General features: G+C 44.2%; 1 protein-coding gene across 2 annotated transcripts in view; it reads left to right on the plus strand.

Moving 5' to 3' along the window:
- TBC1D19 (TBC1 domain family member 19) overlaps positions 1–18,186 on the plus strand; it is a 107,865-nt gene extending 89,679 nt beyond the window's left edge. For both annotated transcript variants that reach the window (XM_006260437.4, XM_059721618.1), the window contains exons 15-21: positions 54–98; positions 3,031–3,063; positions 4,840–4,949; positions 6,580–6,671; positions 8,224–8,339; positions 16,665–16,735; positions 17,777–18,186. In XM_006260437.4, the coding sequence (XP_006260499.1) occupies positions 54–98; positions 3,031–3,063; positions 4,840–4,949; positions 6,580–6,671; positions 8,224–8,339; positions 16,665–16,735; positions 17,777–17,851 (542 nt within the window). In that variant the 3' untranslated portion in view covers positions 17,852–18,186. The remainder of the gene's footprint in view (positions 1–53; positions 99–3,030; positions 3,064–4,839; positions 4,950–6,579; positions 6,672–8,223; positions 8,340–16,664; positions 16,736–17,776) is intronic.
- The last annotated feature ends 2,072 nt before the right edge of the window (positions 18,187–20,258 follow it).

The following is a 20,258-nucleotide window of genomic DNA, read 5'->3' on the forward strand; positions in this document are numbered from 1 at the left end:
GAGAGGTTTTTTACCATTAAATCATATTTAAACACTTCTCTGCTTATTTACAGGAAAACTTGGAATGGAAGAATATGCTGTTTTTTACCCACCAAGTGGTAAGTATTATACTGTAGCCTCCTCCAGTGGGAGATTAGGAGTATTGCAGCTTCTTACAACAATAAAATATTGGTACTGTTTTCTTTTTTAAATTATGTTTGACTGGTTCTGACAGCTTTGTTAATTTAAGACTGTACTATAATGAGCTCGGGCATTGGGCTGCATCTTCAGAAAGGCTAAAGCACATGTACATTAAATCTGGCTTCAGTACCTACATGAGGACTGGGGAATCTTATGGTGGCCTAAAAGCATGTGTGGATGCTCATATTCCACTTCTTGATCCTGGTTTCAATTAAGTAAGAAATGAGATGGGTTCCCTCTCCGATCACCAGCTGTCTTGCACTTCTAGAAACTATGGCATAAAGGTACCAAACTGTATACTAACCAAGGATTTTTTGTAATGTCTTTAATTGGACCAACTGTATAGTTAGGATAGAAGTTTGACAAGCTTTCACAGCAGTATGTGCCTGAAAGCTAATCAAACTTCTATACCAGTTGGTCTAGTAAAAGATATTACAAAAACCTCTTGCCTGCCATATATTTTCTGGACCATCATGACTACAACACTCCAAGTCTCTCACTAAGCATGTTATTACTTTATTTTTATTTAGAGGTAAATCTATGCATATAATTTTCAACTTAATGGTATTGATGTTGCTGTTACTGCAGTGGTTGATCTATCTTCTTAGCAGGAAAGCTCCCCAGCACTGAGTCCTTTTATTGTCTGTTTACTGAATTTTATATCATGTTTAAGCTCCTTAGTCCTTGATTTCAAGATCCTACGTCATTGATCTTTTGTCTGTATCTCTGACCTTGTCTTCTTCTGTGTCTTCTCTGTTCTGGCAATGTTGCCAGTCCCAGCACATACTCTTGGTCCTCTTCTTCCACTTCTGTATTGTTCCATGCAGCCATCTAAGCATGAAGCATCCTCCTTAATCTCATTTGCTAAAACAGCTATTTCCCTTCGTTAAAATCCCTTAAATCATTCCTCTGTCATCTAAGGGAACTAAGATGATTTGGAAAGGAGTGGAAAACTGACATGATGCAACTACAAAGGTGTCCATGAACTCATTATTGAAAATTGTCTCTTTCTCCTACTGCTGCCTCATTGTTAGTGTGTCACCTCATCCTGATTTATGTTAGATGTGATTGCTAGAAAGTATGTGCTTAAGAACTTTGAATCAGGCCATTACTCTGATCTTGGAGTGTTGGAATGTTAAGTATAGCTTTAACATTTAAGCAAATAAGTAATTTCACTGAAGCAACTAGGACTGCTCCCATGCTCAAATAAAGCATGTGAGTTTTAAATTAGTTGCATAGATAACTAAATGTGTCTAAATGGGACCTAGAATAATTAATTGTTTACATTTTGGACTGCAGAGTCCACTAGGTGTCTACCATAGGAAATCTGAGCATGTTCAAAAGAAATCTAGTTGCAGCACTTAAAACCACCTAAGCTCTGTTGAAGTTCATATTCTTGCTGGGGTGTACCTAAACTCTGCCCAAGTCCCTGGAGAGGTACGGTATAGTAGGTGTACATGCAGCACATCTAACATACATCAATAGCATTGACTTCAGCTAAAAAAATGAGGAGCCTGCCCAGTGGTCAGGTTCAAGAGGAGAAGATAAAGGTGGTCATGTCCACCTTTTTATCTGTTATAAGTTATAGTAGTAGTTATATATCACTCACCTAGGGAGTGAGAAATCTGGATTCTAGGCCCTCCTCGCCCTGAGTGAATTTTAACCCAGGTTAATAGAATAGATTCTCCACCCCTCCTGGCAAGCCTAGCTGTTAGTCAGCTAAGAGCAACAGGCCAGAAGGAGAGCAAACAAGAGAGTACATGCCTGTTTAATTTGGTGCTTACATCATTGCTCTGGGAGAAGAAATCCTAGGGTCCTGTACTTGCTGCCAAGGCTCTGTGCATTGTATATTTAAATGGCGGTCTGGTCATTGTTTAAAAAACACATAATTTTATGACCAGTGTCCAGAACCCATGTTGCTGCCACTCAGTCTGTTAGGTGCTTGTCCACCGAAGTTGAGCTAGGTATTAAGTGCCTAATGGCAGCAAGTCATGCATCTAAGCTCTTAAGAGGATGGGAATTCAAATGCATCCCTGTATGGTAACATTTTCCCTGAGTTACCCTTTGCAGATGCCTCCTTATCCCCATTCTTGGTTCAAAGCACCTAGTCATGTAACCATGGGTGCATCTACCCATACTATTAGCACAGACCAATAAACTCTGGTACTGGCACAGTATCACACCAAAGTTTATTGCTCCCAGGTGCAGTGTCTTCATGTGATCTTGGGACTAGCACATAGAGCTGGGTCAGAGCAGCCCTGGCTGGCAGGAGGCCCAGCTGCCAGCATGGGGCTGCTCCAATGTGGCTTAACATGCTGCAGAGGGGCTGGCTGGGGTATGAGGGTGCTCTAGTGCAGGGCTAGCCAGCATGCAGCTCTACACTGAAGCAGCCTCGTGCCTCAGCCAGTCCTGTTAGCGTCTACACATACATTGCTGCACATTTAAAAAACGCTGCCGCACATTTAAAAAACTAAACCGCGGCGAAGTTAATTCATTTCCTGTGGCCTAATAGAGTCACATATGTAGATGCTGAGACTTTACTGCAGAGCTAATTAGACCATGAAAAAAACCCGTGAGTTGGCTTTTTGGAGGTGCTTGTGTCTTCCCATTTACTGTCTAGGTAGGGATCCTAAGTGCCACTACCTGGCCAAGTTGAATAACCTTCTGGCAGTGTAAGTGCAGGTGCGTGTTAGATTCAGTTTAAATTTTGTCTGCAATATTTAGAGGTGGCAATATGCCTTGAGTTGTTCCCATTAAACACCAAGTACACGTTGGGAACTGGAAAAAACTGTTTTATGGATGAATAGAGATAAGAAAATAAAAGATAAAATAAGCTTCCTTGTTTTGTAGGTGTAATTCCTTTTCATGGCTTTTCAATGTATGGTAAGTGTGATTTAAATATTAATACTTTAAGTACTTTAAGTATCCCCAGCCCAGCCCCTGGCTTCTTTACTTTACTTTTCATTCCATCCAGGAAGAGCACACACCAACTGCTGAAACTTCCTTAGCCTGACAAAGGTTTTTGAACTCGAAAGCTTGCTTAATAACTATTTTCCAACTATTTGGGTTGGTCTAATAAAAGATATCAAATTCACCCAAGGAACCTTGTCTGTCAATACTTTAAGTAGTTATTCAGGATGTTTTTTCCATAAATAGCAGTGTATTTTGTGTCTTTATACATATATTGTATAAACTACTCTATCAATTTTTAAAATTTGACTATTTAGTTCAAGTAACTCTGTGTGTGTGTGTGTGTGTGTGTGTGTGTGCGTGCGTGCGTGCGTGCGTGCGTGCACGCACACATGTGTGATTATGAAAATTCCAAGACTGATCTCTTTTCTAATATTATAACTCATTGGTATGTAGGGGATCTCTTTTCAGGAACAATTATTTGAGCGTTGGTCTCCAGCTTCACTCATAGCAATTGAGGTTCAAGATACATGAATGGAGGGAGAAGGTTTCATAAGAGAATGTGATCTCACTGTGCATTGTCGCTTCTGGGCAAACAAGAACAATGTGAAGAATGTTTTCTCATAAAAGTGTCTTGTGCAAAAAGTGGCATACATATATGGCTGGTGAGGGACATCATATTGAGGAATACTTAGGACTAAATTGCAAAGAGGAAAATTAAAAGAATGAATTTTGTGAATGTAATGAGTAATTAATGTACTTTTAAGAGCCTCTTCATACTAGCTGTTTTGAGTTCTCTCCCATTACCGCATTAGTGCATCTTGTGTGGAAATCCAGATTATCAAAAGCATTAAGATTAAAAGAATGTGTTCTATATACAAGTATTCTAGAAAAGAAGGATTTTTATATTTTTGTGGAAAAAAGCCATCACTGTTCAGTCATGGCAAGGCAGTTGGTATATGTGTGTTCAAATGACAGGGGCCTTTATTTCTGATCTAGTGCAGTTTCTGGAGGTTTTCTTACTGATGAGTAAATAATTTTTTTGTTTCAAAGAGGATAAGTAAATTGGGTTATTGTATGGCAAGAAAACTTCAAGGAGTACTACTGCTGTTTAGTAAATTGTATTTCCGTACCCTTAATAAAACCCTTTGTAAATTCACTGTTTGATCAGCAAAATAGGGAATCCGAAGTTGGATGTGAGGATCTGGGTCTTTTAATTAAAGTACTGCTTGGATGATTCTCTTTCTAGCATCCTCATAGTGACAATGTGTTTCTGAGTAATTCAGTCTTCAATATATATATTAATCCTTGCTATGTCCCTTTCCAGTAGGTAAGTACTATAGACTCCAGCTTACAGAGAAACTGAGACAGAGTGTGTGACTTGCCAAAGATTACATAGTTAGTTGAATCCAGACTTCTTGAGTCCGAAGCTAATGTCCTCGCTGCTAGAAAATCATATTTTTGATGCTCATGAATCCAGAGCTGTAGAATAAGCAGGCTCCAGTTATTTTTACCTGTATGGCATATATGGAGTTGTCTTATGGTATACAAATCCACCTCTTCTTATTTTTTTTAAATGATAGAATCAAATATAAAAATAAACATGCCTTTCTAAATAATTCAGAACTAATGTACATATTATACTGTTATAAATATTATTGACCTATTTTCCTCATACTTCATGCACTTATTATTGAATATTTTAGCAGTTTGCCGTGTTGAGTCAATTAATTTTTTTTATCCTTTCAGTTGCTCCACTTTGTTTTCTGTACCATGAACCTTCCAAATTGTATCAGATATTCCGTGAGATGTATGTGCGTTTTTTCTTCAGACTCCATTCCATCTCTTCTCATCCCTCTGTAAGTTCATTAGGAAATAAGATCAAATCAGACTTTATTTTTAGTTGCTATGGAATAATGTATGTTAACATGATCTGTTTTTCTTAAGCGTGCATTAATGAGAAATATCCTATTTTAAATGTGATAAAAAAAATTTAAGCAAGCCTCAAGTACATTCTGTAGCTTTATTCAGATGTCTCTATAATAAATTCTCTGACAGATATAACTTAATAATGCTAATGCTTTAAGATTTTTGGGGAGCTGTTTCTTTTATGTAATAAAGTCCTGAACTCAGGACACATTCTTAAGATTCATATAGAAGTCAGAGACTTATTTACTACTGCAGTGCTTTCTGATCCATTTAGGTGCATGAGATATAGAGAGGTAGTGAAAGATCGACTTCAGTTTCAGTTATTTTGTGTTTGTGATTACAATACTTTAATAATGAAGAGCCTTCTAGGAATTGACCACAGTAGTTTACATATCAGATTTTCAATGATGCCTCAATTTAGCCTCTTCTTTAACCAGTGCATCTTTGTGTGCTTGCATACACTTCTTTTTAGTGCTTCTACATGAAGGGAAATGTATGTAGATTTCGTTACTGACCTGTGTGTTTTGTGTTCAGACATTCAGAAGCAACTTGTGAAAGTTTTTTAGTTGCTGCATACTTAATAGTTAATATTATACACACTACAGAAAGTATAATAGTTTTCTTTTCCCTTTCACAAAAAAGTTTTCTTAGTTTTTGATAACATATCTTCACCTTAAAAACATTAAATTTTTTAAGCATTGAAATTTGAAAAGACTGCTGATAATGGGTTGTTCTTACCTGTATAAACTGCCAAGCAAAGCGTTTAAGACCAACAAGCTTCTCCAGATCATGACATGTGGTATGCAAATGAATATGGTAGTTAATAAAGTTGATCATTAATAGATAGTTAATAAACATAGTTAGATAGATAGTACATAATTTGCTGAAAAGTCAGTTAGGACCTAAACCTGCAAACTTACACTTGGGCATAAAAGTGAAGGCAAAGTATATTGAGAGACAAATGATAGCTAACTTATCCTATCCTAGTGATAGCTATTCTGCCTAATGGCAAGTTTTGCCAGATTGGGCCTCTATTTTGGGACTTTATAGTATTGCCGTATTCATGCTAATAAGGAAATTTTCATAATAGAAAATAATGACCTACTTTCTCTTTTAAAAATGTCTTGCCTGTTTTGCTGATTATCAAAGATAATGCACAGAATTCCTATTTTTGTCAATGTCTTTCTGAATAAGATCAAGTGTAGCAACTAGCACAAGTATTTTATCAAAATAAAAATACTTCATTGTAGGTCATTACTACACTTAGACCATGACCATATAAACCTTCTTTGCAAGTAACTCGGAGAGAAATGGAACTGTTTATGTATATGATAAAGTTATTCACATATGGAACTGCTTTTATAGGATCAAGGCCTCAACAATTGAACATATCATGATCTGTCTACTTTAGTTGTGAAATTATGACATTAATATCGTGTCTTGCTGCTTAAATTAATACGCATTTATATTTATACTCAGATATACTTTTATCAAATTTTACAATGGAAAAACTATTAGTGAAAAATGTGTTTTCAGGATGTGATGGTGTTGTTTTGCTAGGGAATTGTGTCATTATGTTTGCTGTTTGAGACCCTTCTTCAAACCCATCTACCACAACTCTTTTATCATCTTCGAGAAATTGGGGCACAACCGTAAGTACTTGCTTCTAATGTGAACCTTGGCTCATGACATTCAGTCAACTTGTATTGTTCTGGAAATGAGGTTCTTTGGTATTTTAATCTAATAGTTATGGTTACAGTAAAAGCACAAATATCAGGTAGGTTTCCCAGTTTCCAATGAAAATCAATTGGAGTTGGGTGTTTAACTTTATTACGTGCTTTCAAGTCTCCCCCTTGATATATATCTATACATTATAAAATAAAACAGAAAGCTATTCTTCCAGTCTGCAGGAATTACTGTATTTTCCAGCCATTCATTACTTAGTAATTCTGCCAGATCTGCTAGAGAGAACTAGATGTATTTCCTGGGATTCAGATGATTTCTTTACATTGCAATGTGGGATTTGTCCTACAATGTTTAGGTTGATAAAGACTATCAGTTCTTACAATAGTTAGACAGCACCTAGCATAATCAGATCCCAGTATAGTTGATCTTTAGATGCCACTAATATTGATGATGATGATCTGTTTGCTAGAAACTTAAGGGAATAGACAAAGTTTTAAAAAAATGATACAGTGCCCTATAATGCAAGATGATGAGCATCTACAGACCTTGATTAGAGCCGGTGAGAAATACTGCAGGAGAAATCTTAAAAAACAAACAAACATGAAGAACCTTGCAGCTTATAGAATTTTAAAGTAGTCTACTTTAAATTATTGTATTATGAGAGGGTATTGGATGAAGTATTCTGAGATTGTGGTGTTTATCTTTAAGAATTCATGGCTTATGGGTGAGGTTCCAAGGACTGGGAAAGCAAATATAGCTCTTGCTGTCTGTTAGAGGGGGAAGGAAGAGGACCAACAGGAACATACACACCCAAAAAGCTTACTTCAGTTTCTGGAAAGATACTGGGAGAAATAATAATTCAACATAGACTGGTTTAAAGCAAATAGGGTTAAACCAGCTTGATATCTTTTTATGACCTAATATCTGCCATTATGGATAAAGAAGGATCAGATGATGCACTATATTTCACCTTTTAGTGATTTTTTTGGCATGGTCTCCCATAACTTCCTTATCAGAACTATGGTGTATAGCAATGGTGGTCAAACTGCAGCTCATGAGCCACATGCGGCTTGCCAGCATGGTTCTTGTGGCTCTCCGGGGCTTCTCCCCCAAAGTCCCACCCACTTCTCCCCAAGGCGGCCCCTGCAGCCTTGCTAGGTTGTTCAGCACCTCTCCCTGCCACTCCTGCTCTGCAGCCATGCCAGGTTGCTCAGCGCACACTCTTTCCCCTCCCTCCCCCCCACTCTCCGGCTTTGGAGATGTGGCTCCCAGGGTGAGTAACTTAACTCTGGCCACCCCTGGTCTAGAGGAAGCTATGTCAAGGTGGGTACACAACTGGATTGTGGAACCTTTCCCATTGAGGGATTTTAAGAATAGGTTGGACAAATCTCTCTCAAGAATCGTTTTGATATAATTAGTCCTGCCTTGGGATCAAGAGATATACTAGATGACCTCTTGAGGTCCATTCCAACTCTGTTTTCTAAGATTGTGTAATTTTTACTTGTCTTCCAATTACAGACTACGAATATCATTTAAATGGATGGTACGAGCGTTTTCTGGTTATTTAGCAACAGACCAACTCCTGCTTTTATGGGACAGAATCCTAGGATACAACTCACTAGAAATTCTTGCTGGTAATGAAAATCTTATTTATAAATAGTGTTAATTTGCATGTAGAATTTAAAAATAATTAAAACTTATCTTACCAAGAGTGGGAAATTCTTTTCCTCTCATGATTACTGAGAACAGAATACAAACTATTATTAAGTCAAAAAACATAATTGTTACATAGGGAAAACAGTAATATATAAATATCCCAGTTCTTATAGAAGTTGTCAGTTAATGAAATACTTAACATTAGGGCATCTCTAACAAGTGGGCGTCCTGGGGCCAGTCTAAATGTAAGCCTACCCACTTGTCTTGGGGCCAGCCACCTGCCTGCTCACCTGCCATGCCTTGATGTTACTAATTATCTGATGTTAATCAGGTAGGAGGCTGTCCACTTATCTGCCCTGATGACAAGGGCTTATGTATATGACTCCGACCTCCCCTTATCATATCCTGTGCCTCACTGATGTTTCCTTCAGTGGCCCGAACTGGGACCCGAGCTCCGGAGTCTCACTGGGACTCTCACTCCCCACTGGAGCTCGTGGTTCCAGCACCTTCACCCTGGGTTCTCTCTTTACACATGTACACATACACTGGAGCCCAAGTCCGCGCACACTTTCAGGGCTCCAGCCCCAGACCTTGGGAATCAGGGCTCTGAGCCCTGTCCTCAATCCCTCCCTGGGCTATCCCCTTATCCCTGGCCCTGGGAGTTTCCTTAATAGCTCCCTAAGGCTCAAGCTCCCCCCCCCCCGGAGCTTCACCCTGGCTCCTATATGCAGCCTCTGACCTCCACCGAGAGTCTGGGTGCTGCCACAGGTCCCTCCACTAACCTAGGCCCTGCCTCAGTACTCAGTGAGTCTGGGCTCCCCCTGCTTGATCTCACCCACCAGGGATGTGTGGGGCTGGGGTTAGGAGGCTCCTCATACTCGCCTTTCACTGGGGCAGTAACTGACCTGGCATTTCTGGTGGACTGTCCCGCCACAGACAGTCCCACCATACCACCTGTCCATGGCAGGGTGCAGTTTCTGGTCATGCCCAGAGCCATGGGGATTCCTCCTTCCCCATAACCCCAGCCCCTACTTTACCTCCAAGATGTTGCTCTGAGTGGCAGCCCAGCCAGGTGGTGTTTTTCCCTGCTGCTGGCAGCCTACTGCTGCCTCTTTGCAGTTCAGGGCTCAGCTCTTACAGAGTACAGCTGGGCCCTGCTGCCCAATCAGGCCACTCTGCCTAATTGGCATTGCAGGCAGCTGCAGGCTGCCTAGCTGCTACTTAAGCCCCTGCTAGTAACAGAGCACTGTGCGTGTGTGCGTGCGTGCGTGCGCACAGGCACGGGCAGTGTGTGTGTGTGCATGTGTGCGCACAGGCACGCGCAGTGTGTGTGCGCGCACAGGCACGCGCAGTGTGTGTGCGCGCGTGTAGGCACAGGCAGTGTGTGTGTGCGTGCGCAGGCACAGGCATTCTGTGTGTATGTGTGCGCACACACGTGCGTGCAGGTACAGGGTGTGGGTGTGTGTGTCAGTGTGCGCATGCAGGCACGGGAACTGTGTGTGTGCGTGCACGCGCAGGCACGGGAACTGTGTGTGTGCGTGCACGCGCAGGCACGGGAACTGTGTTTGTGTGTGTGCGTGCGCGCGCGCAGGCACGGGAACTGTGTTTGTGTGTGTGCGTGCGCGCGCGCAGGCAGGGGAACTGTGTGTGTGTGTGTGTGCACGCGTGCAGGCATGGGAACTGTGTGTGTGTGTGCGCGCGCGCAGGCATGGGAACTGTGTGTGTGTGTGTGTGTGCGCGTGCACGCAGGCACGGGAATGGTGTGTGTGTGTGCACGCGCACGCAGGCACGGGGTGTGTGTGTGCGCGCATGCGCGCAGGCATGGGAGCTCTGTGTGTGCGTGCGCGTAGGCACGGGAACTGTGTGTGTGTGTGTGTGCATGTGCGCACGCAGGCACGGGAACTGTGTGTGTGTGTGTGCGCGTGCACGCGCAGGCACGGGAACTGTGTGTGTGTGCACGCATGCGCGCAGGCACGGAAACTTTGTGAGTGTGTGTGTGTGTCTGTGCATGCACGCAGGCACGGGAACTGTGTGTGTGCGCGCGCGCAAACACGGGAACGGGGTGTATGTGTGTGTGCATGGGCAGCGCGCGTGTGTGTGCATGCGTGTGCAGGCACAGGCAGCGCGCGTGTGTGCGCATGCGTGTGCAGGCACGGGCAGCGCGCGCGTGTGTATGTGCGTGCGCAGGCACGGGCAGCGTGAGTGTGTGTGTGTGTGTGCACGCGCACACGCGCAGGCACGGGCAGTGTGTGTGTGTATGTGTGTGCAGGCACGGGCAGTGTGTGTGTGTGTGTGTGTGTGCGCGCAGGCACGGGCAGTGTGTGTGTGTGTGTGTGTGCGCGCAGGCACGGGCAGTGTGTGTGTGTGTGTGTGTGCGCGCAGGCACGGGCAGTGTGTGTGTGTGCATGCGTGCGCAGGCACGGGCAGTGTGTGTGTGTATGTGCGCGCGTGCAGGCACGGGCAGCATGTGTGTGCGTGTGCACACGCGCAGGCATGGAAAGTGTGTGTGCGCGCGCGCAGGCATGGAAAGTGTGTGTGCGCGCATGCAGGCATGGGCAGCGTGTGTGTGCGCGCGTGTGCAGGCGCGGGTAGCGTGTGTGCGTGCGCAGGCGCGGGCAGCATATGTGCACGCGTGAAGGCACGGGCAGTGTGGGTGTGTGCGCGCGTGCAGGCACGGGCAGCGTGTGTGTTTGTGTGTGCAGGCATGCACAGTGTGTGTGTGTGTGCAGGCACGGGAATTGTGTGTGTGTGTGTGTGTGTGTGCATGCGTATAGGCACGAGCAGTGTGTCTGGGTGTGTGCGCTTGCAGGCACGGGCAGTGTGTGTGTGGGTGTTGGTGCACATGCAGGCATGGGTAGTGTGTGTGTGTGGGTGTGTGTGTGCATGCAGGCATGGGCAGTGTGTGCGTGCGCGTGTGCAGGCAGAGGCAATGTGTGTGTGTGTGTGCGCGCACGCAGGCACAGGCAGTGTGTGTGTGTGTGTGCAGGCATGGGCAGACTTCATGTGTGTACATGTAGGCACAGGCAGTGTGTGCGTGTAGCCATGGGCAGTGTGTGTGTGTGTGAGCGCACAGGCACGGGTAGCGTGTGTGAGCGCACAGGCACGGGCAGTGTGTGTGTGTGTGTGCGCGCGCGCGTGCGCAGGCACGGACAGTGTGTGTGTTTGCGCGTGCAGGCACGGGCTGTGTGTGTGTGTGTGCGCGCGCGCGCGTGTGCAGGCACGGGCAGTGTGTGTGTGCCCGTGCACAGGCACGGACTCTGTGTGTGTGTGTGTGTGTGTGTGTGTGTTTGCGCATGCAGTCACAGGCAGTGTGTGTGTGTGCGCGCGTGCGTGCAGGCACAGGTAGCGTGTGTGTGTGTATGTGTGCATGTGCGCAGGCACGGGCGGTGTGTGTGGGTGTGTGCGTGCGTACAGGCATGGGCAGTTTGGGAGGGTGTGAGTGTGCAGGCACAGGCAGTGTGCTTGTGTATGCGCGTAGAGGCACGGGCAGTGTGTGTGTGTGTGCGCGCGCGCGCAGGCACGGGCAGTGTGCCTGTGTGTGTGTGTGTGTGTGCGTGTGTGTGTGCGCGCGCGTGCAGGCACGGGCTGTGTGTGTGTGTGTTCATGTTCATAGGGTTAGTCCCACAAGCATACCCCACCATACACACGCACCCACACCCCCCCTTGCACTGCCATGCACAAACCCCAGCCACCCTCCCCCCACACACTGCCACTCATAAACCTCACACCCACCCACATCCCACATATCCACGCACTCCCCCACACGCTCCCCCACCTCACATACCCACACACCCACAGCTCCCCACAAGCCTACACCCACCCCCATGCCTCTTACACTCCCACAGTTTACAAGAGTAAGACTTCATTTTAAGCTATCGTGCAATCACCTCTATGTGCAGTACACAAATGCATGTGACTCAGGACAAACATATTTTTTTAAATCCAAATAATGAATGTTGTAGATGTTTGCTGTTTAGAATATAATTTGGTATTTTTCTGGTTCCGAGATGGCAAAAGCCCTTGCTGAAAGGAGTACTTCCAGGGGTAGGGGGAAGGACTTTTGGTGGCAAAGGTAATGGGTTTGGGGGCAGGACTTCCGGTCACAAGATGGTGACCAGGGGGCAAGGCATCTGTCAGGGGGTGGGGCTACCCATGCGACCCTTGACAACTTGCCAAAGCTCGGCAAGTGGCCCTCCGCCCGAAATAATTGCCCACCCCTGCCCTACGCTGTGTATTTTCTGGTTTCTTCAGGAGAGTGGAGGCTGAGATGAATGTGGGGACTCCTGCTTTTCAGCCAGTGGGCTGGGGAGAAGGATTCTTTGTATGCCTCTTGGCCTCCTTGGGTCCCTGAGGATAGCGGAGCACATAGGAAAGCATGCACTGACTTCCTACTCTGGCTGGAGAGGTGCATAGAGCAGAGCACCGAGCTATGCTGGAGGACCAGAAGTCAGGTTTCCCCATGGGGCAGCTCAAATAAATGCTGCAAATTTGCATCTGTCCCAGCAATTTATTCCTATCTTCCTGCACCCTGTTTCAAGTAGGTGGCCAATCCGTCCTGTACATCTTGATGTTGCTGGGGGTTGTGGCTATGCACGAGTGGCTCAGGTGGTTCTGACTACTGCACAAATTTAATGACTGCCACCACCAAACCTTCACTGTGGCTTCCAACTCTGTTCTCTTCAGAATGCTGCAGAATGTTGTAAATTATTAAACTCCTGGCAATGTGTACCTGACTTTGAGCAGTTCAAAATGAGTTCTGGTGTTGTCCTGAAGCTATTTAGCTAGTAGTTAAACAGTTCTGTCCTGTGATATAGATTGTCAGCACACAATTTCTTGATCCAGGGCAGCAACACATAGGCAGGGCCTCTGCATATTAGTGGGAGGATGATGATACCTTTGATATCTGTGTGGGGAAATGGTGCTGGTGTTTCCAATTGAGCGATTGTTGTCTTATCAAAAAAACAAGGTAGAGTTGTAGATAGCTCTTGCATGCTAGTTACCTTATTCTCCAGCACTGACTTGTGTTGGCCTCCTACAGTTGTCTATAGTGCCTACAGCACACAGGGAAAAAGGGTTTTTTCCATTGATAGAAGGTTAAAGCATTGAAATATGTTCCATCAATTGCCCAGATATGGTTGGGGAACCTGTACATACATAACTGTCAGTACCCTGGGGGTCCAAACGTGGAAGGAAGTGTGAGATGAGCATCTAATTGGCTCTGCTCAATTCATTCATGGCAACATGAACAGTAAGTAGATTTGCCCACACCAAATGGGTGCCCTACACAGATGCAACCATTGAAGTGGTCTATGTTTGGAAGTGCTCCAAACAGCAAGTGTTTGGATGTTCATGGCCAAATAATTGCTTCAGAAGTGATCCTCAAAAAACTGTGGAGCAGCTTTAAAACACTTCTTTTTAAAGTGCCTCCTGAAATGTATGTATGCTCCATGGAGCACAGTTGGGGGGGATGGGGAGAGGGGGGTTGCTTAGCCCTTTAGCATCACCTCTGTTCTGTTCCACCCAGCTGTGAGGGAAGAGGGCCTAGACCAGGGCAGAGTCAATGGATGTTCCTGTATGCCTAGCTCTCTTTGAGGCCCTTCAGAAACCAAGAGACATACAAGGAATCTATCTTTACAGCCCCCTGGTTGAACAGGGTTCTGCTCTCTTTTATCTCTTTCAGAGACTGGAGGCCAAGACTCATGCAGGGACTCCAGCTCTTCAGCAAGGGGGCTAGAGAGAAGTTTCCTTGTAGGTCTCTTACCCTCCTTAGGTCCCTGAGGATAGCCAGGCACACAGAAAGGTGTTCACTGGCTACCCACCCTTGGGGGCATGGGGATAGGGCATAGCATTGAGGGTGCTGTATCATCATACACCCTGGCTGGGGAGCATTGCTGTTGCATGACATTGTGGCACTGTTGAAGCACTCCAGGGAGGCAGGGAGAAGGAATGCAGTTGGTGGCCACATCCTTATAGCACTGAAGTTCTCACTTGGAGCAGAATTTGGATTGTCAAAGGGTTTCTTATGTTATTTATCTACCTACACAGTTGTGGGGTTGACTCACTGTAGAGTTTGAGGTATGTGACCTTCTGAAAGTTCTCATAGTTTCCTAGTTGGTAGGGTCGGAAGGGACCTGAGTAGATCATCAAGTCTGACCCCCTGCCATGGGCAGGAATGAATGGTGGGGTCAAACGACCCCAGTTACGTGATTATCTAGCCTCCTTTTGAAGACCCCCAGGGTAGGAGTGAGCACCACTTCCCTTGGAAGTTGGTTCCAGCTCCTAGCCACCCTGGCTGTGAAGTAGTGCCTCCTGGTATCTAGCCTAAATCTACTCTCAGTCAACTTATGGCTGTTATTCCTCGTTACTTCCGGTAGTGCTTGGGGGAACAGGGACTCTCCCATTGCCTGCTGGTCCCCGTTGGCCAGTTTATAGACAGCCACCAGATCCCCTCTCAGCCTTCTCTTGTGGAGGCTGAACAGGTTCAGGTCCTGTAGCCTCTCTTTATAGCGCCTGCCCTGCTGCCGCCTGATCCCTCTCTTCATGCTCAGCCATTTCCCAGGACCTATCACCCTGGCAGGCCCCCACCCATGCACACATGCCCCCCACAGTACAGGGGAAACCCCACAACCCTCCCTGAGATCCTGGCGTTGCCAGCCCTCGCTTGTGAACACTGCTTCTTGCCTGCCCAAGGGCCCCTCTGACATTGGGAGTTTTGGTGAGATGTTATGGGGGTTGGAGGGGTGGGGGCTGATCTGGCCTGCGACAACTCATCAAAACTCTGTGTGGCCCCCAGGCCCAAATAATTGCCCACCCCTGTCTTAAAGCCTACTAATATACATAGGACTGGAAGGGACCTCCTGTGTTGTCATTTCTAGTCCTTTACTAGCACAGGCAGCTACATTGTGTAATTTTTTCATAAACTTATGAAGCTTCCTCTTGAAACTAATTAGGTTTTGCCCCTACTGTTCTTAGAAAGCTGTTTCAGAACCGCTTATGTTTAGAAATTTCCTCTTTTGTTAAAATTGTCCGTAGTTTAACTAGGTTTTTTCCCTCCCTAATGTTTACTAGTGTATTTATAGAGAGCAATCACATTTCTCCAGCCTTTCATCATAGTTTCATAGTAGCTAGGGTCAGGAGGGACCTGAACAGATCATCTAGCCTGACCCCCTGTCACAGGCAGGAATGAATGCTGGGTTCACAAGACCCCAGACAGGTGATTCCAACCTCCTCTTGAATTTGCCCAAGGTAGGGGCGAGGACCACTTACCTGGGAAGTTGGTTGCAGATTTTGGCCACCCTAACTGTAAAATATTGCCTTCTGATCTCTAACCTAAACCTATTCTCCATCAGCTTATTACCATTGTTCCTTATCACCCCAGGTGGTGCTGGGAAGAATAGGGCTCTACCTATTTGCTGTTTATCTCCCCTGATGAGTGACTCATTTTGTCATAATCTAAGTCACAGTTATCCAACTCCTGGCCCATGGGCTGCATGCAACCGAAGGGGTTAATTTGAGGCCCCTGGGCTCCCACACTGATGCTGCTTCTCTATTGCACTGGCCACAGAAGCAACTGAGAGCTCCAGGCTCCCTTCCACTTCGCTTTCTGTCTCCCCCCTCTGCCCCACAGGTGGTGCAGGCCATGGCAGTGCAGCTGCAGTTCAGGGAACTGGGAGGGGATCAGAGGCCCATGCAGGCAGCATTGTGCAGAGGGAGTACTCACACATGGCACGGTTCGGTGCAGCACAGTGTGGGGAGTGTCTCTGCATAGTTCAGTGCAGCACAGTTGGGAAGAGGGTAATATCCACACGAAGCACTGTGCAGAATAACGGGGAGAGGCGGGGAGTGCCCGCAGAGGGGGGCAGTGCACCCAAGCAGCATGTGGCCCCAGGGGCACCTGGCCCACACTGGTGCAGCCCCTGTGGTTTGCAACACCCTTACAAATTGGACAGCCCTGATTTAAGTTAGTGTGTCTTTACACTCATCTCTTAGCACCTGAGTGAACACTATTTTATCCCAATTTAAGTATATGGCGAAACCATTGCAGGACACTATCCACATTAGTCCATATCCTTAATCTCAAGTGCAGATTTATTCTACTTGTCCAAGGAATATAGTTACATCCTTATGGATCTTTTAGGAAAGAGTAGCCAAATGACAAGAATTAGAATGCTAGAATACATTTTGTATTATGCTTCAAAAACAAAATAATGACTGCAAAAAGAAAGTTAATGCTTTAGATCCTGAATTAATTCCAACAGCTAATTAGTAGGTCAATAGTTTATACGTCATGCATTCTTTTTCAGTCCTGGCAGCTGCTGTGTTTGCTTTCCGAGCAGTGAACCTGATGGAGGTGACATCACTGGCTGCAGCTGAAGTAAGGATATGTTTCACTTACAGGAGATTGAAATAGTTTCTGATGTGTTGCCAGCTGCAGTAATTTAAGCTTCAGATGGATGTGCTATGCAATGCGCAGCTTTATGCTTCAATTCATATGTTCAGGAAAAATGGAAAGGAAATTGAGTAAAATTCCTTTTCTGGCACATGCAAAATAATATCTTTGTTATCAATAATATAGTATAGCTGAGTTATTTGGTCAGATGTGAATTACCCACCTACTTTTATCTGTTTTATATTCATATCCCCGATTGTATTAAAATATACTTTAAAAATGTAGTGGAGCATTATACAGTCATCTTTTTTAAAAAAATTAAAAGGGTAGCTGCTTCTATGCCTTTTTGATATTACATGGCTTTTAAAAGGTTGTTTTTTATCAAATATTGACATAGAAATTTCATCTTTGTATGTGTCATCATGTTGTATATGTGAAAACCCATTAGAATGAAGCTTGTTATTTGTACTAACTAGTATTTTGTTAAAAATATTTTTTCCTTTTTTAAAAAAAAAGCCAATACAAATCATGTTGTTTATCTTATAGAAAGTTTTTGTTAATGACCAAGTTAATTCTTAAAAGCAAACTCCAATCAGAAAAGGATGACTCACTTTAAGTCATCATTAAAGTCATAGACTTGCTTCACAAGTACAACTCAAGACACAGGATAAGGATTCATAATGTGCAATTATTTTTAGAAGCAAGTTGAAATGTTAGATGTCTTATATACCCATGATACCACATATATTTGAAGTAAGTCTAACAACTAAAATCAAGTTACGGTTTATTCTCTGCCTATAATTATGGTAATTTTTATTGAAATGTTAGACTGAAAAATCTGACAAAAAGGAATCTCTACAGACTGATATAAATTAGCATGTTTTTAGGCAAATCTGAAAAAGCTAATTACTGTCAGTATCATTCTTTGCAAGTTTGGTGCAACTTTTTCTGATTTCTTAGAAACTCCATAAGAGAAATGTGATTCAGGTGTCAAGTTTAACAAACCTTTTTTGTTCTTTACTCCAGGCTGTACTTGCTGACCTTTCGACCCTGAAGGTTATGCCTCTTCTTCAAATCTTCCTGTTTGCCACTGTCACTTGATCTACTTCAAGGCCAGTGACACCACATACATCTCTGGTCTTTCACTAGAAACTAATAATGAACTATGCAATGTCTGCATAAAACCAAAATTAACCGTATGTATGAAAGTCATTTTACAGATCATGTTTCTCATACAGATAAATCCAAGGTTTCTCATGGATAAAACCATGACTTTGAACTCCTATCCCGTGCATGCTGCTGAGTTTCATCACAACAGCAATAGATGCAAGTGTTTTGATGGAGGTGGTTACTTGTTCACATAAATAATACAAACTAGTACGTAAAATGCATGTAATATCAAATGGAAAAATAAAGGTAACATAATTATCAATCTACTGTGGGTGCTGTGACGGTTCCATTAATGCAAGTTCAGAAAAAGTTGTCTTCCTTCTGAAACCCCATACTAGTAAGGTTGCTAACTCAACAGTGCAGTAAGACTTCAAAAAAGGAAGTTTCACTTTGAGAACTTTTATCTCTTTCCTAGAATAATATAACAACATGCTTCTTATTCATTTTTTTCTGTTTTATTTTTTTGCACATAGGAATTATCTCCCTTTAATTTCCCATTTCCCTCCTTTCTGTTTTGTTTATCTACGGCTTTTCTGTATCCATTACAAAGTATGAGAGTTTTAAAAGTGCCTCATTTCCCTTCAACTTTCAGTTTGGTCCTCAACTTTCTTAGGTACCTTTTGAAAGTCCTACCCATCAGAGGTCCCGTGTTGCAGGAACTGTTCCTCTTGTGAAAAAGTTTGGTCTTGGCTTCCTTTAAGACAGTGGTGGCCAGCCTGTGGCATGCATGTGTAGTGGCATGGGTAGCCCCTGTGTGTGGCACATGGCAGGCTGGAGATTGAATAGGCAGATTAGGGCAGGGAGAAGAAAGCAGAGTGGCAGATTTGAGCAGAGGGCAGGAAGTAGGAAACAATGCAGCTGATTGGGCAGGGGAAGGGGGGATCAGAATGGCACTTGGGAAAAGTGTGGGGTTTACTTGTGGCTTAGCTGCCAAAAAGGGTAGCTGCCACTGCTTTAAAACTTGGAGTCTGTCACTCTCTCCTCTCACGTGGTTTCTTTGGGAGCTTTATGTAGTGCATTTTCCAGTTTTTCCGCTGTTACTAGTGCAGCAGCTCAAGCTTCAACTCAGGATCAAATCCAAACTCATCCCTGTGTAACCAGGCATTGCATTTTTTTGTTAATCTGCCAGATCTGTTATTTCTTTTAATGATGTCGTCTAATTTTTCTACAGGTTCTGTAATTGCAAAGTAAGCCATTAACAGGAATTAAGGCAAGGGTGTTAACATAAAGCCCAACAGCTTGATACAGCCCGCAGAGTCTCCCTCTCTCTCTCTCTCTCTCTCTGTCCTGCTAGGTTGCCAGTGGATTATTGGAAGTTGGAGGGCATGGCCTGCTGCAGAACACAGGGCTGAAGACTTGTTTTACCTCTGGACCAGTCCACTAGATCCATTCTGCAAGGAGCCCCATGGTCTGGATCTGGCCGACCCCTCTTTAGGTTAATGATATCTTAATACGTGCAAATAATCACAGTCAAAACTAAGTAATGTGTATAACAATACTGTACATAATATAGCCCTTCCATTTGCTATAACTCTTCATTCAGAGTAAATATTTACCTTCAGATAAAAATAAATATATGCAAATCTCATTGGGCAGGACAGAACTTGGCCTTTCTATTTTAAGAGAGATCCTGTACATGCTTTCATTAGCACAAGACCTACATTACCTAGCACATTACCTACATTACTCATGAACATCATTAAAAACTTATTTTTTGAGGCTCAGAGGAATCATTCCTATACCTGGCATCTAAATTGGGCATTCTAAATGATGACAGACTTGGACGACTCCTAGTTAATTTTGACCATGTTTAGACCACAGACCTACAGCAATAGATATAAAATTTACTGTAACTTGTAGCACTGTTTCTCTTCTGAGAGGAATCAGGGTGGACTAATTAGCGCTGCTGAGTGATAGTGCCAATTAGCCATTTAGCCCACTTGTGCTGTGGCCTCAGCTATGCTGTCTCCAACTGGCAGATAGAATATTATACACTAAGCATCTTGTGTGTATGATTGTTGTGTGTATGAATGTATGATTCACTTCTGTCGACTACCAACCACTCTCTGGCTCTGAGGTTGGACCCAGAGAGTAGTAGTCGATGAAAGTGAATCCTCATAACGCTTCATGACCGGTGGTGTCTCCCAAGGCTCCATTCTTGGACCTGTACTCTTTAATGTCTTTATTAAAGATGCCAGACACTGGTGTCAGAGGCAGACTAGCCAAGTTCGCTGATGAACCAAACCAAACTTTGGGGTAGAGTGTCCACATGTGAGGATAGACTGGGGATCCTGGCTGACCTTGATAGGCTTAGAAAGTGGGTGGATAAAATCCTGAT

Source organism: Alligator mississippiensis, chromosome 2 (genome assembly GCF_030867095.1).
Source record: "Alligator mississippiensis isolate rAllMis1 chromosome 2, rAllMis1, whole genome shotgun sequence".
In the NCBI taxonomy this organism is placed as follows: Eukaryota; Metazoa; Chordata; order Crocodylia; family Alligatoridae; genus Alligator; species Alligator mississippiensis.